Source organism: Aotus nancymaae, unplaced genomic scaffold (assembly GCF_030222135.1).
Source record: "Aotus nancymaae isolate 86718 unplaced genomic scaffold, 86718_ANA_hifiasm-v0.15.2.pri h1tg000012l, whole genome shotgun sequence".
Lineage (NCBI taxonomy): Eukaryota > Metazoa > Chordata > Mammalia > Primates > Aotidae > Aotus > Aotus nancymaae.
Window position 1 is genome coordinate 40,030,654 of NW_026988423.1, and position 17,446 is coordinate 40,048,099.

The 17,446-nt window shown below is 42.0% G+C and overlaps 1 protein-coding gene across 1 annotated transcript in view; it reads right to left on the reverse strand.

Annotated features, from left to right (window-relative positions):
• Positions 1-16,065, reverse strand: part of LOC105714960 (zinc finger protein 138-like) — a 47,569-nt gene extending 31,504 nt beyond the window's left edge. The window contains 1 exon segment of the mRNA XM_012449137.3: positions 15,924-16,065. Coding sequence (XP_012304560.2) covers positions 15,924-15,944 — 21 coding nt within the window. The 5' untranslated portion in view covers positions 15,945-16,065.
• Positions 16,066-17,446: the final 1,381 nt, after the last annotated feature.

A 17,446-nucleotide genomic window follows, 5' to 3' on the forward strand; every position in this document is an offset into this window, starting at 1 on the left:
TCTCCAGCACGGCTGTTTCAGCCAGCACAGGGGGTGCCCGCTCAGGAAATCACACAGATCTGGGCGCCTTTTCAACAGCTGACTGGAACACCTGAGAGATAGAGTCATCCATTCAACTGAAAAAAAGGGGACTGAAACAGGGAGCCAGGCCAACAGATTCCCTGGTAAAAAAGTGCCATGAGTCTCCAGCAGCTGTTTCAGCTGGTGCAGTGGGTCTACGCACAAGAAATCATACAAATCCAGGCGCTGTTTCAACTGCTTACTGGGACGCCTGGGAGACAGAGTTGCCCATTCAACTGGGAAAAAAAAAAAAAAAAAAGGAGTCTGAGGCAGGAAGCCAGGTGATAAGGCTCGGCCGGTCCCATCCCCACAAAAAACAGCAATCTGACACACTCTAGACTAAGAGTTTCACAGCAAGCACAGCTGAACCCAGGACAGTCCAGCTCTGCAGGTGAGGGGCGTCCACCATTACCGAGGCAGTCCACCACTACGGAGGTAGTCCACCATTGCTGAGGCAGCCCGCCACTGCCGAGGCAGTGCACCATTACACAGAGAGTCTGCCATTACAGAGGTGGGCTGCCATTGCCAAGGCAGTTCTAACTATACTCATATAAACAGGACTGCAAAGAAGTTTAAATGGCAGCTGGGTGGAGCCCTCAGCAGCTCAGCAAAGCCTCTGCAGGCAGACTGTGACTACGCTGCCTCCTCACAGGGCAAGGCAGCCCTGAAAAAAGGCAGCAGCATGACAGAAACTTATAAAGCCCTAACTCCCTGGGACAGAGCACCTGGGCAAAAAAAAAAAAGAAAGGTTTTTATGGGTTCTGCTGCAGCAGACTCAAATGTACCTGCCCAGCAGCTCTGAATGGAACAACGGAGCTCACAGCTCAGCACCTGAGCTCCTATAAAGAACAGACTGTCTCCTCAAGCAGCTCCCTGACCCCTGTATATCCAAAGAGCCACCTCATAAAGGATAGCTCAGACTGACATCTGGCAGGTATCCTTCTGGGACAAAGATAGCAGAAGAAGAAACTGGCAGCAACCCTTACCATTCTGCAGCCACTGCAGGTTATCCCCAGGCAAGCAGGGCCTGGAAGGGACCTCAAGCAGTCCTACAGCAGAGGGGCCTGACTGTTAGAAGGAAAACTAAGAAACAGAAATAACTTCATCATCAACAAACTGGATGTCCACTCAGAGACCCAATCTGAAACTCAACAACTACAAAGACGACAGGTAGATAAATCGACAAAGATGGGAAGAAACCAGCGCAAAAAGTATGAAAACACCCAAAACGAGAACGCCTCTCCTCCTCCAAGGGATCACAACTCCTCACCAGTAACGGAACAAGGCTGGATGGAGAATGAATCTGATGAATTGACAGAAACAGGCTTCAGAAGGTGGGTAATAAGAAACTTCGCTAAGCTAAAAGAACATGTTCTAACCCAATGCAAAGAAACTGAGAACCTTGAAAAAAGGTCTGATGAAATGCTAACAAGAATAAACAGCTTAGAGAGGAATATAAGTGAATTGATGGAGCTGAAAAACACAATACGAGAACTTCACGAAGCATACACAAGTTTCAACAACCGAATTGACCAAGCAGAAGAAAGGATATCAGGGTCGAAGATCAACTCTATGAAATAAAACAAGAAGGCAAGATTAGAGAAAAAAGAGTAAAAAGGAATGAATGAAGTCTTCAAGAAATACGGGATTAGGTGAAAAGACCTAATCTACGTTTGATAGGTGTACCTGAATGTGACGGAGAGAATGAATCCAAGCTGGAAAATACTCTTCAGGATATTATCCAGGAAAACTTCCCCAACCTAGCAAGGCAGGCCAATATTCAAGTACAGGAAATACAGAGAACACCACAAAGACATTCCTCAAGAAGAGCAACCCCAAGGACCATAATCATCAGATTCAGCAGGGTTGAAATGAAGGAGAAAATACTAAGGGCAGCCAGAGAGAAAGGTCAGGTTACTCACAAAGGGAAGCCCACCAGACTCACAACAGATCTCTCAGCAGAATCCCTACAAGCCAGAAGAGAGTGGGGCCCAATATTCAACACCCTTAAAGTAAAGGACTTTCAATCTAGAATTTCATTTCCAGCCAAACTAAGCTGCATGAGTGAAGGAGAAATAAAATCCTTTATGAACAAACAATTACTCAGAGATTTCATCACCACCAGGCCTGCTTTACAAGAGCTCCTGAAAGAAGCACTAAACATAAAAAGGAACAACCAGTAGCTGCCACTTGAAAAACATACCAAATGGTAAACAGCATTGACAAAATGAAGAAACTGCATCAACTAATGGGCAAAACAGCCAGCTAGCATCAAAATGGCAGGATCAAATTCACACATGACAATATTAACCCTAAATGTAAATGGGCTAAACACCCCAATCAAAAGACACAGACTGGCAAATTGGATAAAAAGCCAAAACCCATCAGTGTGCTGTATCCAGGATACCTATCTCATATGCAAGGATACACAAAGGCTGAAAATAAAGGGATGGAAAGATTTACCAAGAAAATGGAAAGCAAAAAAAAGCAGGAGTTGCAATTCTCATCTCTGATAAAATAGCCTTTAAAACAACAAACATCAAAAGAGACAAAGAAGGACATTACATAATGGTAAAAGGATCAATGCAACAAAAAGAGCTAACGATCATAAATATATATGCACCCAATACAGGAGCATCCAGATACATAAAGCAAGTTCTTAATTACTTACAAAGAGACTTAGACTCCCACACAATAATTGTGGGAGACTTTAATACACCACTGTCAATATTAGACAGATCAAGACAGAAAATTAACAAGAATATCCAGGACTTGAACTCAGACCTGGACCAAGCAAACCTTATAGACATTAGAGAACTCTCCACCCCAAATCCACAGAATATACATTCTTCTCAGCACCACATCACACCTACTCTAAAATTGACCACATAATTGGAAGTAAATCACTCCTCAGCAAATGCAAAAGAACGGAAATCATAACAAACAGTCTCTCAGACCACAGTGCAATCAAGTTAGAACTCAGAATTCAGAAACTAACTCAGAATCGCACAGCTTCATGGAAACTGAACAACTGGCTCTTGAATGTTGACTGGATAAACAATGAAATGAAGGCAGAAATAAAGATGTTGTTCAAAACCAACAAGAACGAAGACACAACGTACCAGAATCTCTGGGACACATTTAAAGCAGTGTCTAGAGGAAAATATATAGCAATAAATGCCCACATAAGAAGCAAGGAAAGATCTAAAATTGACACCCTATCGTCAAAATTGAAAGAGCTAGAGGAGCAAGATTAAAAAAAAACTCAAAACCTAGCAGAAGACAATAAATAACTAAGATCAGAGCAGAATTGAAAGATAGAGATACAAAAAAACCCTTTAAAAAAATCAATAAATACAGGAGCTGTTTATTTGAAAAGATCAACGAAACAGACCACTAGCCAGATTAATAAAAAAGAGAGAATAATCAAATAGATGCAATAAAAAATGATAAAGGGGATATCACCACAGATTCAACAGAAATACAAACCATCATCAGAGATTATTACAAACAACTCTATGCACATAAACTAGTTAACCTGGAAGAAACAGATAAATTCCTGGACACTTGTATCCTCCCAAGCCTAAACCAGGAAGAAGTAAACCCTGAATAAACCAATAACAAGGGCTGAAGTTGAGGCAGCAATTAATAGCCTACCAACCAAAAAAAGCCCAGGTCCAGAGGGGTTCACAGTCAAATTCTACCAGACATACAAAGAGGAGCTGGTATCATTCCTTCTGAAACTATTCCAAACAATTCAAAAAGAGGGAATCCTTCCCAAATCATTTTATGAGACCAACATCATCCTGATACCAAAACCCGAGAGAAACTCAACAAGAAAAGAAAACTTCAGGCCAATATCCATGATGAACATAGATGCAAAAATCTTCAATAAAATACTGGCAAACCGAATGCAACAGCACATCAAAAAGCTTATCCACCATGATCAAGTAGGCTTCATCCCAGGGATGCAAGGCTGGTTCAACATACACAAGTCTATAAACGTAATTCACCACATGAACAGAATCAAAGATAAAAACCACGATTATCTCAATAGATGCAGAGAAGGCCTTTGACAAAATTCAACAGCCCTTTATGCTAAAAACCCTTAACAAACTAGGTATTGATAGAACATATCTCAAAATAATAAAAGCTATTTATGACAAACCAACAGCCAATATTATACTGAATGGGCAAAAACTGGAAGCATTCCCTTTGAAATCTGGCACTAGACAAGGATGCCCTCTCTCACCACTCCTATTCAATATAGTATTGGAAGTTCTAGCCAGAGCAATCAGGCAAGAAATAGAAATAAAGGGTATTCAATTAGGAAAGGAGGAAGTCAAATTGTCTCTATTCGCTGATGACATGATTGTATATTTACAAGACCCCATCATCTCAGCCTAAAATCTCCTTAAACTGATAAGCAACTTCAGCAAAGTCTCAGGATACAAAATCAATGTGCAAAAATCACAGGCATTCCTATATACCAATAACAGACTTAAAGAGAGCCAAATCAAGAATGAACTGGCATTCACAATTGCTACAAAGAGAATAAAATACCTAGGAATACAACTCACAAAGAATGTAAAGGACCTTTTCAAGGAGAACCACAAACCACCACTCAGTGAAAGAAGACAGGACACAAACAGATGGAGAAACATTGCATGCTCATGGTTAGAAAGAATCATTATCATGAAAATGGCCATACTGCCCAAAGTAATTTACAAATTCAATGCTATCCCCATCAAGCTGTCAATGACCTTCTTCACAGAACTGGAAAAAACCACCTTAAGCTTCACATGGAACCAAAAGAGAGCCCACATAGCCAAGTCAATTCTAAGCAAAAAGAACAAAGCTGGAGGCATCACACTACCTGACTTCAAACTATGCTACAAGGCTACAGTAATCAAAACAGAATGGTACTGCTACCAAAATAGAGATATAGACCAATGGAACAGAACAGAGGCCTCGGAGGCAACACCACACACCTACAACCATCTGGTCTTTGACAAACCTGACAAAAGCAAGCAATGGGGAAAGGATTCCCTGTTTAATAAATGCTGTTGGGAAAACTGGCTAGCCATGTGCAGAAAGCAGAAACTGGACCCCTTCCTGACACCTTACACTAAAATTAACTCCAGATGGATTAAAGTCTTAAACATAAGACCTAATACCATAAAAACCCTAGAAGAAAATCTAGGCAAAACCATTCAGGACATAGGCATAGGCAAGGACTGCATGACCAAAACACCAAAAGCATTGGCAACAAAAGCCAAAATAGACAAATGGGACCTAATCAAACTCCACAGCTTCTGCACAGCAAAAGAAACACTCATTAGATGAACTGGCAACCAACAGAATGGGAAAAAATTTTTGGAATCTACCCATCTGACGAAGGGCTGATATCCAGAATTTACAAAGAACTAAAACAGATTTACAAGAAAAAAAAACAAACAAGCCCATTCAAAAGTGGGTGAAAGATATGAACAGACACTTTACAAAAGAAGATATACATGAGACCAGCAAACATTTGAAAAAATGCTCATCATCACTGGTCATTAGAAAAATGCAAATCAAAATTACATTAAGATATCATCTCACACAAGTTAGAATGGTGATCATTAAAAAATCTGGAGACACATGCTGGAGAGGATGTGGAGAAATAGGAACACTTTTACACTGTTGGTGGAAGTGTAAATTAGTTCAACCATTGTGGAAGACAGTGTGGCGATTCCTCAAAGACCTAGAAATAGAAATTCCATTTGACCCAGCAATCCCATTACTGGGTATATATCCAAAGGATTATAAATCGTTCTACTGTAAGGACACATGCACACGAATGTTCATTGCAGCACTGTTTATAATAGCAAAGACCTGGAACCAACCCAAATGCCCATCGATGATAGACTGGACAGGGAAAATGTGGCACATATACACCATGGAATACTATGCAGCCATAAAAATGATGAGTTTGTGTCCTTTGTAGGGACATGGATGAACCTGGAAACCATCATTCTCAGCAAGCCGACACAAGAACAGAAAATCAAACACCACATGTTCTCACTCATAGGTGGGTGCTAAACAAGGAGAACACATGGACACAGGGAGGGGAGCATCATACACTGGGGTCTGTTGGGGGGAAATAGGGGAGGGACAGTGAGGGGTGGGGAGTTGGAGAGAGATAGCATGGAGAGAAATACCAGTTATAGGTGATGGGCAGGAAGGAAGCAAATCACAGTGCCACATGTGTACCTATGCAACAATCTTGCATGTCCCTCACATGTACCCCAAAACCTAAAATGCAATTTAAAAAAGAAAACTAAGCAACAGATCAAGAGACGCAGGAGTTAAATCTATGAAAAAAATTAAAGAGCTAAGTAAACCACTAGCTAGATTAATGAAGAATATTCAAATAAACACAATTATAAATGACAAAAGCAACATCACCACTGACCCCAGAAAAATATAAATAACTGTTGAAGTCTACTATAAACATTTTTATTCACACAAACCAGAAAATTTAAAAGAAATAGTAAATTTCTGAAATAATACATCCTCCCAGGACTGAACCAAAAAGAAATTGAATCTCTGAATAGACCAATAACAATCTCCAGAACTGAATTAGCAGTAAATAGCCTAGCAGGACTAGGACCACAGAGATTCACAGCTGAATTCTACAAGATGAATAAAAAAAAAACAAAAAAAAAAAAACAGAGCTGCTACCATTCTTTCTAAAACTATTCCAAAAAATTGAGAAAAAGACACTCTCAGCCAGGCGTGGTGGCTCACGCCTGTAATCCAAGCACTTTGGAGGCCAAGGTGGGTGGATCACCTGAGGTCGGAGGTTCAAGACCAGCCTGACCAACATGGTGAAACCCCGTCTTATAAAAAAAAAAAAAAAAAAAAAAAAAAACTCTCTTTCAACTCATTAGGTAAGAACAGCATCATTCAGACACCAAAACCTGACATAGATATAACAAAAAAATAAAATTTTAGGCCAATAACCTTGAGTACATTGATGCAAAAATCTTCAACAAAATACTGGCAAATTAAATTCAGCAGCACATCAAAAAGCTAATCATTTATGATCAAGTAGACTTTTACTCTGGGATATGAGGTTGGTTCAACATACACAAATTAATAAATGTGATTCATTACATGAACAAAAATAAAGAAAAAATCATAAAATTACCTTTTTTTTTTTTTTGAGATGGAGTTTCGCTCTTGTCGCCTAGGCTGGAGCACAGTGGAGCAATCTTGGCTCCTGCCTCAGCCTCACAAGTCACTAAAATTATAGTCATACGCCACCATGCCCGGCTAATTTTGTATTTTTTGTAGAAACAGGTTTCTCCATGTTGGTCAGGCTGGTCTCAAGCTCCCAATTTCAGGTGACTGGCCTGCCTTGGCCTCCCAAAGTGCTGGAATTACAGGCATAAGCCACCACACCTGGCCAAGATTACCTTAATAGATGAAGCAGCTTTCAAAAAAATAAATTTAACATCTTTTATGTTAAAAATCTTCAACAACCTAGACATTGAAGGTACATACTTCAAAATAATGTTATCTGTGACAAACCCACAACCAACAAACTGAATGGACACAAACTAGAAGCATTCCTCCATGAAAACTGACACAAGGCAAGGATGCCTTCTCTCACCACTCCTTTTCCACATGGAATCTGTAGTCCTCACCAGAGCAATCAGGCAAGACACAAAAATAAAAGGCACTCAATAGAAAGAGAAAAGGTCAAACTATCCTTGTTTGCAGACAACATGATTTTGTATCTAGAAAACCCTATAGTCTCCACAGAAAAGCTCTTTAAACTGAAAAACTGAAGCAAAATTTCAGGATACATAATAAATGTACAAAAATTAGTAGGAGCCCTGTACATCAACAACATCCAAGCTGAAAAACAAATCAGAAACACAATCCCATTCACGATTGCTGCAAAAAGAATAAAACATCCAGGAACACAGCTAACCAGGGAGGTAAAAGATCTCTACAACAAGAATTACAAAACATTGCTTAAATAAGTCAGATGTGACACAAATAAATTAAAAATTACTTTATGCTCATGGGTAGAAAAGAGCAGTATCATTTAAATGTTCATACTGCACAAAGAAATTTACAGATCTAATGTCATTCTTACCAAATTAACAAAAACATTCTTAACAGAACTAAAAAAACTATTTCAAAATTCACATGAAACCAACAAAGAGCCAAAATAGACAAGGCAAATCTAAGCAAAAAGAGCAAAGCTGGACATTACATTACCCGACTTGAAACTATTCTACAAGGCTACAGTAACCAAAGCAGCCTGGTAGTGGGGGGAAAACACTCCTAGAACAATGCAACAGAACAGAGAGCCCAGAAATAATGCCACACACCTGCAACCATCTGCTCTTCAACAACGCTCATGAGAGCAGTGTGGGAAGAACTCCCTATTTAATAAATGGTGCTGGAGTAACTAGCTAGCTAGCACTATGTGTAAGATTAAAACTGGCTGCCTTCCGTACATGATATATATGAATCAACTCCAAATTAAAGACTTAAGTGTAGAACTTAAAATTATAAAAAAAAAATCAACCTGAAAAATAACTGAGAAAATACCATTTTAGACATAAAAACTGGCAAAGATTCTATGATGAAGATAGCAAAAACAATTACAACGAAAGCATAAATTGACAAATGTGACCTAATAAAACCAAAGAGCTATTTCACAGCAATGAAAATTATCAATAGAGTAGACAACCTACAGGAAAATATTTGCAAACTATGCTTACGGCAAAAGTCTAATAATATCCAACATCCATAAGAAACTTAAACAAATTTATCAGAAGAAAACAAAAACCTTATCATAAAGTAGGCAAAAAACATGAACAGATGCTTTTCAAAAGACATACGTGTGGCTAACAAGCATATGAAAAAAATGGCCCCTCACTAATCATTAGAGAAATGCAGAGAAAAACTACAATGAGATACCATCTCACACCAGTCACAATGGCTATGCTAAAAAGTCAGTAACAGAGGCTGGCAAAGTCGCAGAGAAAAGGGAACCAGTGCTTACACACTGCCCGTGGGAGTGTAAACTACTTCAACCGCTGTGAAAAGCAGTGTGGTGATTCCTCACAGAACTAAAAACAGAATTACCATTTGATTCAGCAACCTCATAATTGAATATATGCCTGAAGAAATAGAAATTATTCTATTATAGAGAAAAATGCACATGCATTAGCAGCACTATTTATAATAGCAAAGACATAGAATAACACTAAATATCTATCAATGGTAGACTGAATAAAGAAAATACGGTATGGTAGGGCACAGTGGCTCATGCCTGTCATTCTAACAGTTTGGTAGCATGGAGCATGTGGATTGCCTGAGTTCAAAAGTGCAAAACCAGCCTGGGCAATGTGGCAAAAAAAGCACATCTCTACAAAAAAAAACACAAAGGAAAAAATTTCCAGGGATAATGGTACAAGCCTGGAGTCCCAGCTACTTGGAGGTGATGAGGTAGGAGGATTGCTTGAGCCAGGGGCGTTAGGCTGCAGTGAGCCAAGATCACACGAACACACTTCAGCCTGGGTAATAGGGTGAGACCCTCTCTCCAAAAATAAATAAAATAGAAGATTTAATAGAAACAAAATTGGTACTATAAACATCATGGAATACTATGTGGCCATAAAAAAGAAGACTGTGTTCTTTGCAACATGGATAGAGCTGGAGACCTTCACCTGTAGAAAACCAATAGAAACACCAAATGTGTGTTACTATTTCTAAGTAAGAGCTAAATAAGCCGGGCCATGGTGGCGCATGCCTGTAGTCCCAGCTATTCAGGAGGTTGAGGCTGGAGGATCGCTTGAGCCCAGGAGTTCTGGGCTGTAGTGCGCTATGCCGATCGGGTGTCTGCACTAAGTTCGGCATCAATATGGTGACCTCCCGGGAGCGGGGGACCACCAGGTTGCCTAAGGAGGGGCGAACCGGCCCAGGTCAGAAACAGAGCAGGTCAAAAAACTCACGTGCTTATCAGTAGTGTGATCTCGCCTGTGAATAGCCACTGCACTCCAGCCTGGGCAACATAGCAAGACCCCGTCTCTAAAAAAAAAAAAAAAAGCTAAATAACAACACATGGACACAAAAAGTGGAACAAGAATCACTGAGGCCTAGTTTAGGGTGAAGGGTGAAAAGACAGAAAGGATTAAATAAATACCTGTTTGGTGCTATGCTTAGTACCTCAGCAACAAAACAATCTGCAGGCCAAACCCCCGTGACACAATTTCACCTGCCTAACAAACCTGCATGAGCACCCCGACCCCAAAATAAAAAATTTGAAAGGAAATAACCTCATGGGTGGGGGAAAGTGCAATGTAAGAGACAAAACTGATTTGTGCTGTAGATAGGGGCTCTGGTGGGGCTGTACACTGACTGACTTCTGTGTCCATGCAGGCAGATGAGATTATGAACAGGTGGTCCAGAACCCTCAGTTGGTGGAGAAAACAGGTTGCTGCTGCAGACTTGGTGTCTGGGAATAGGAATATGTCAGGAGACTTGTAGACACTTGTGTGGGTTTTTGGCAGGAAACACTAGAATAAAAAATGCGGTGGTGAAATTCCTGAGGGTGGTGCCTATTCCTGGGAGGGGTGTGGACACATCAATGTCTAGTGGGTACGTCTGTGAGTGCATGGGAATCCTGAGTGGCAGCGGTGGGAAAAGGGGGTCTGTTATCAGAGCTCCTTCCCTCTAAGTTTCCAGTCCTCCCTCACCGTGGGAGGAGACCTGGAATCCCAGGACAATGAGCAGTGTGACAGCCTGTGTACCCCAGAGCAGAGCCTCCCATTCCCAGACACCCAGAGTTCCATTCCAGGCCAGGCCTCTGAGATGTCTTTCTTCTGGCACCAAATCTGTCAAGTTTGCTGAACACCAAACAATTCTCCAAAACAAACACACTGTCTAAAATTCAAATTCTGACCCCGCTCAGAGTCAGCACAGACCCTAATTCAAGGCTCATCCCATAACACCATCCTCACTGCAGATGGCAGACACAAATGCCATGGACTCATCTACGTTTTGGGGCTACTGTTTAAACAATCAGGACTCCCATAAACTCCCTCAAGTTCAGTAATTTGATGGATCACAGAACTCAGCAAAATATTGTAGTTATGTTTACCCATTTATTATAAAAGACACAACCCAGAAAAACTCAACTGGAAGAAATGTAGGCTGGGCACGGTGGCTCACGCCTGTAAACCCAGCACTTTCAGAGGTCAAGGCAGGTGGATCACCTGAGGTCAGGAGTTTGAGACCAGCCTGGCCAACATGGCAAAACCCCATCTCTACTAAAAATATAAAAATTAGCTGGGCATGGTGGCGCATGCCTGTAATCCCGGCTACTCAGGAGGCTGAGGTGGGAGAATTGCTTGAACCCAGGAGGTGGAAGTTGTAGTGAGCCAAGATCATGCCACTGCACTCCAGTCTGGGTGACAGAGCAAGACTGTCTCAAAAAAAAAAAAGAAATGTAAAGGACAAAGAAAAGCGGTGTGAAAAGATGAAGCACATAGATAATCCTGGTAAACAGCGTGATTAATAATATTCTCCATTCTTTGTGTTCTCCAGAAACAGTTTATAGAAAAAAACACCCTTCCTATTATGACTTAGATGGTACTCTCTTTTCTTACCTATCACATAACCAGACACTGTCTCTGCACACTTTTTTTTAATTAAAAAATTAGCTGAATTCTTCTTCTGTGGTCAAATAAAATTCTTATTAATCAAAATGTACTTAAGTTTATCTCCTTCCCACAGGCTCCTGAACTTTGAGCTACTCTCAGTCTGAGCCAACACACAACCCTGTTTTACATTTCTCCTCAAAACTGACTGACTTCAGGATAAAACATTTCTAATCTAAAATCTGATTTTGGCTGAGCTCAGTGGCTCACACCTGCAATCCCAGCACTTTGGGATGCTGAGGAGGGCAAATCCCCTGAGTCAGGAGTTTAGAGAAAACTCTGTTTCTACTAAAAATACAAAAATTAGCCAGGTATGGTGGGGGGCGGCTCCAATTACACCCTCTTGGGAGGCTGAGGCATGAGAATCACTTGACCCCAGGAGGCAGTGGTGGCAGTGAGACTTGGTCTCAAAATAATGAATTAAAAATAAAAAATAGGCCGGGCGTGGTGGCTCAAGCCTGTAATCACAGCACTTTGGGAGGCCGAGGCGGGTGGATCACGAGGTCGAGAGATCGAGACCATCCTGGTCAACATTGTGAAACCCCGTCTCTATTAATACAAAAAAATTAGCTGGGCACGGTGGCACGTGCCTGTAATCCCAGCTACTCAGGAGGCTGAGGCAGGAGAATTGCCTGAACCCAGGAGGCGGAGGTTGCGGTGAGCCGAGATCGCGCCATTGCACTCCAGCCTGGGTAACAAGAGCGAGACTCCGTCTCAAAAAATAAAAATAAAAATAAAAAAATAAAAAAATAAAAAATAAAAATCTGATTTTTATACCCCTCATTTGCCATTCCCCTCTGACCTTCTAATCTTTTTTGCTTCTCCCAAAAAAAGAAAAAGAAAAAAAGCCTTTGTCTGCCTAAAACTTGTAATCCTTAAAGATCTTACAGTTGGTATTTCCTTCTGTGTCAATACTCTTGGAATTTTTTTATAACATAAACCTCATTTTGTTTTATTTTACAAAGTCTAGAAACTGCCTCAAAACAATAACAACTTCATCCTGAGTAGGATCCTCCCAATCTTCTTCCATCTTAACGTTTACTGAATTCACCTGTTTGTCCCCAGTTTTCCAGGGCTCTGTGGCTTTTCTCAGTATAAAGTTTCTTCCATGGCTGGGCTGAGCAGGCTGGGACATTCGTAGGGAAGGCTTCGTGTAAGTAACTAACTGGGCCTTTAGTAACCTCCCTTCCCTTTGCAGGCTCAATATTAGCCTTAGCTTGGGCGTCATTGGCACAAGCTTTAATTTCCATGTCAGAGTTGTTCACTTGCTTTTTGAAACTGAAAAATTCCACAAAATTCCTCAAACACAGTGTTTATATAAGGGAAAGAAAAGTTAAAGCACTTACATTACATAGCTCAATGAGAAATACAAAAGTATGTATGTATTTCTTTAAGATGATAAATGTTATTTCCATTAAAAATTATGTAGTAAACAAATAGTCATATGGAAACACTTACAGGACATACCAGTTTCATCTCAAAAAATGTAGGCAAGCTCCGCCTCCAGGGTTCAAATAATTCTCTGCCTCAGCCTCCTGAGTAGCTGAGATCACAGGCGCCTGCCACCACGCCTGGCTAATTTTTGTATTTTTAGTAGAGATGGGGTTTCACCATTTTGGCCAGGCTGGTCCAGAACTCCTGACCTCAGGTGATCCCCCCACCTTGGCTTCCCACAGTGCTGGGATTACAGGCATGAGCCACGGCACTTGGCTGGAAATGTATTCATTTTCTACAGCCATAATGGAAGACAGAATTTTCCCTATTCTCTTCCTTGGTAGCATTCTGAAAGCTAAGCCTTGGAATGCTGTTGGACATCACCCAGCCATAAGAAATACACCCGAGAAAACTCCTAAACTCAGTCTGGGAAGGAATGAGGTAAATGAGAATACTTAACAAATTGCATATATGATCAGATATTAATTTTCTTCCAAAACCCACCTCTTTTATGCTCATTATAATTATCCTCTTACCTTTTAGTCCTACTAATAAGCAAGTTACAGTTAAAAAACTGAAGTCAAAGTAAGTGAATAATTCTTTTCAAGGTGACAATCCCAGGGAGTGGCAGTGCTGATTAAAAAACAGATGTGTCATCCTGGCACTGTAATACCAGCACTTTGGGAGGCGGAGGAGGGCAGATCACGAGGTCAGGAGTTTGAGACCAGCCTGGCCAATATGGAAAAACCCTGTATCTACTAAAAATGCAAAAATTAGCTGGGCATGGTGGCACGCACCTGTAATCCCAGCTACTCAGGAGGCTGAGGCAGGAGAATCGCTTGAACCTGGGAGACGGAGGTTGCAGTGAGCTGAGATCGCACCACTGCACTCCGGCCTGGGCAAGGGAGCAAGACTCCATTCTCAAAAAAAAAAAAAAAAAAAAAAAAAAAGATGTGTCTGACTCACTTGTCAAGTCAGGCCACCCAATCACTTGAGAGAGAAAGATTCTCTCACCCCATCCTGTTCACTTAAGTGCTCAGTGACCACCCTCTCTGCCCCAGGTGGATTTCAGTTTGCAAGTTCTTGAACCATCTCACTGGGGTCAGGTTTGATTTGTCTTTTGGGATGCTATTTTCACAATTCTTAGAGAATCCAGAGGGCAGAAATTATTTCAGTGTTCTCTCAATACCAGCATCTGATTGGTTGACCAGCAATATATCTCCAGAAATGGAAGCTAGGTTGGTTTGGAGACGATCTTAAGTTCTCAAAGGGTTAGCTTTCCAAAGGAAGAGTACACCAGGAGATTCCTCTCAGCCCCAGGGCATCCACCTGCTCCCTGGAGAGCCTACCCTCCAGCCTCAGGCTGTCCTATGTATCCAATTCCCAGATACCCAGAGTTCCATTCCAGGCCAGGAGCTGACATTCACTAGACATTCCAGCATACACAGCCACAGTGGATATCTTGATTTATCCCCAGAAAGTACTGAAACCCGGGACCAGGACAAAAACTGAAAGGTGGCCGAGGACACATTATCTTATGTCTCCAAAGGGAAACCTTGAACCAAAAATATTCTGATAAGATCTCTGTGCCTAGAGAAGATTAAAAAAAAAAAAAAAAAAGAGGTGCAGATATGTTTTACAATACAGTGTCAGGGGATAATTCTTTGTTTTCTTCTCATGGGAAATATTTACAAACAGTTAACGTTTTTTAAAATGCCATCCCCTGCTTTATCAAAAAATGAATTAAAATACAGTGTTTCAAATGTACACTAAAGGACAAATAGTTGACTATGAATTAAGGAGGGCAAGTTGGCATTTGGGAATGTCAGAAGGAACTGGAAATTTCGTATTTTACTGTAAGCCAGAGTTAGGCTGGAGGAATAAGGAATGGGGAATGGGGAGTAGTCTCGAGACCCTGATTGAGACATACGTGAAAAATGCAGGGGAAAATCAGTACCCCATAAAGTGTGAAAATAATTAAGTGGCAGGCAACTAGACTGAGTTCGCTCCACTCCCAGGGTGTCTAGTTTAAAAAAACCTAACTTGAATGCATCTTTTGTAAATTACTATGCTGTGAAAAATAAAATTCAGGCGTAACCAACTATAAACTGCCAATTAACCTCTGATTAAATGAACAGGAAATTTCCGCCTTGATCGTACAAATTAAGAAACTACATTCCTCGATAAACAATTACTGAATTTGGTTTTATCATATACCTTATAAAAGTGTTTCCTTCAAGTTCCTTCTATGGACCAAAAACTACAAACCACAATTCTTGAATCACTGTTTGATTATTCAATATTTTTGTGGTAACTTTCATAAATTTTCATAGGAAAAAAGAGGGACCGGGAAGCCAGCGGAGGAAAGCTCTTCTCATTCAGAACCCAGCACCCCGAGTCGGGATTCTCCCAACAACCCTCCCGTGGTCCCTGCCCAATGGCTGCGGGTGCAGAGCCGCCCAGCGAGGACTGCAGGCCAGGGCGCAGTCACCGCGCAGGGAGGAGACAGCACGCCCGGGGGCCCGGCCGCCAGCCCGGCCGCCATCCTACGGCCGAAGGGGACCGAGGGCCGAGCTGCGCCAAGAACATCCGCGCGGATTTCGGAGCCAGCTGCGGGGAGGCCCCAGTCCAGCCACAGCCACTTTCGACCGGTTCCAAGCAGCCCCTCCCCGTCTCGGGATGTCGGACAGGCACTCTCACCATTGCTAGGCTTCCTGGCATCTTAGCTGTGAATCTCCCAATACTTGGAGGTAACGCAGCCCCACAGAGGCTGGGCCTCTAGAGGAGCAGAGGACACGGAAAACGGAGGACACACAACGAGCTCCAGCGGCTGCGAGACAAACACCCCGCCAATCCCGGAAGCCGTCTGGTCCGCTCCAGCTGGCTGCCTGATTGGACCTTTCCCAGCCCAGAGTCCCTGATTGGATAACGTTTAACACCCCACCCCCCTCAGGCCCTGAGTGACAGATGTGCTCAGGTGCTGGCCTGAATCAAGATAGAGTGAAACCTAAGCTGCAGCCTTTTTTTTTTTTTTTTTTTTTTTTTGAGACGGAGTCTCGCTCTTGTTACCCAGGCTGGAGTGCAATGGCGCGATCTCGGCTCACCGCAACCTCCGCCTCCTGGGTTCAGGCAATTCTCCTGCCTCAGCCTCCTGAGTAGCTGGGATTACAGGCACGCGCCACCGTGCCCAGCTAATTTTTTTGTATTAATAGAGACGGGGTTTCACAATGTTGACCAGGATGGTCTCGATCTCTCGACCTCTTGATCCACCCGCCTCGGCCTCCCAAAGTGCTGGGATTACAGGCTTGAGCCACCGCGCCCGGCCAGCTGCAGCCTTTTAAGGCAGGGTTTCCTCCCTAAGCTGAGCCAGGCACACCCCAGAGAGTATTTGCATTTAACCTTGTGTATAAGGTCGTATGCATTTATAAATAATATATAGCTATTCACACCTGAAAATAATATAAAAATAATTTTTTAAATTCCAGATTTTATAACCTTACTGAATCTGGTCCTTTGGGCAGGCAGCCTGAAATTTTTTTTTTTTTTTTTGAGACAGAGTCTCACTGTCTCCCAGGCTCAAGTGCAGTGGCACAATCTCAGCTTACCCCAACCTCTGCCTCTCGGGCTCAAGTGATTCTCCTACTTCAGCCTCCTGAGTAGCTGGGATTACAGATACCCATCACCATGCTCGGCTAATTTTTGTATTTTTAGTAGAGACAGGGTTTTGCCATGTTGGCCAAGCTGGTCTCAAACTCCTGACCTCAGGTGATCCACCCGCCTAGGCTTCCCAAAGTGTTGGGATTACAGGAATGAGCCATCATCGTGCCTGGCTGGCAGCCTCAGATTTTTTTTAAAAGGCAACCCTCTGAAATAAAATGTGAGCCATGTGTGAATTCCAAATTTTCTAGTAGTCAAACTAAGAAGAAAGAGGTAAAATTCATTATAATTGAGATGGTTAGTCACTTAGGCTGGGCTCAGTGGGACCATTCTTCTGGTCTCAGCTGAGTTCCTTCAGACTTGTATCATCAGCTGCTTATTGACGAGAGCTGTGCTTATGGGGGTGAGCTTCTGCACCTGGGGCCGACACAGGGGCAACTTGCTTCTCCTCCCTATACTATCTTATCTTCCATCTGGCTAACATGGGCTTTTTTTCATGGAGGTAGCAGCCTTCTGGAAGAAAAACAGAAGTATTCAAAATCTTTTCAGCCTAGGCCTCAAACTAG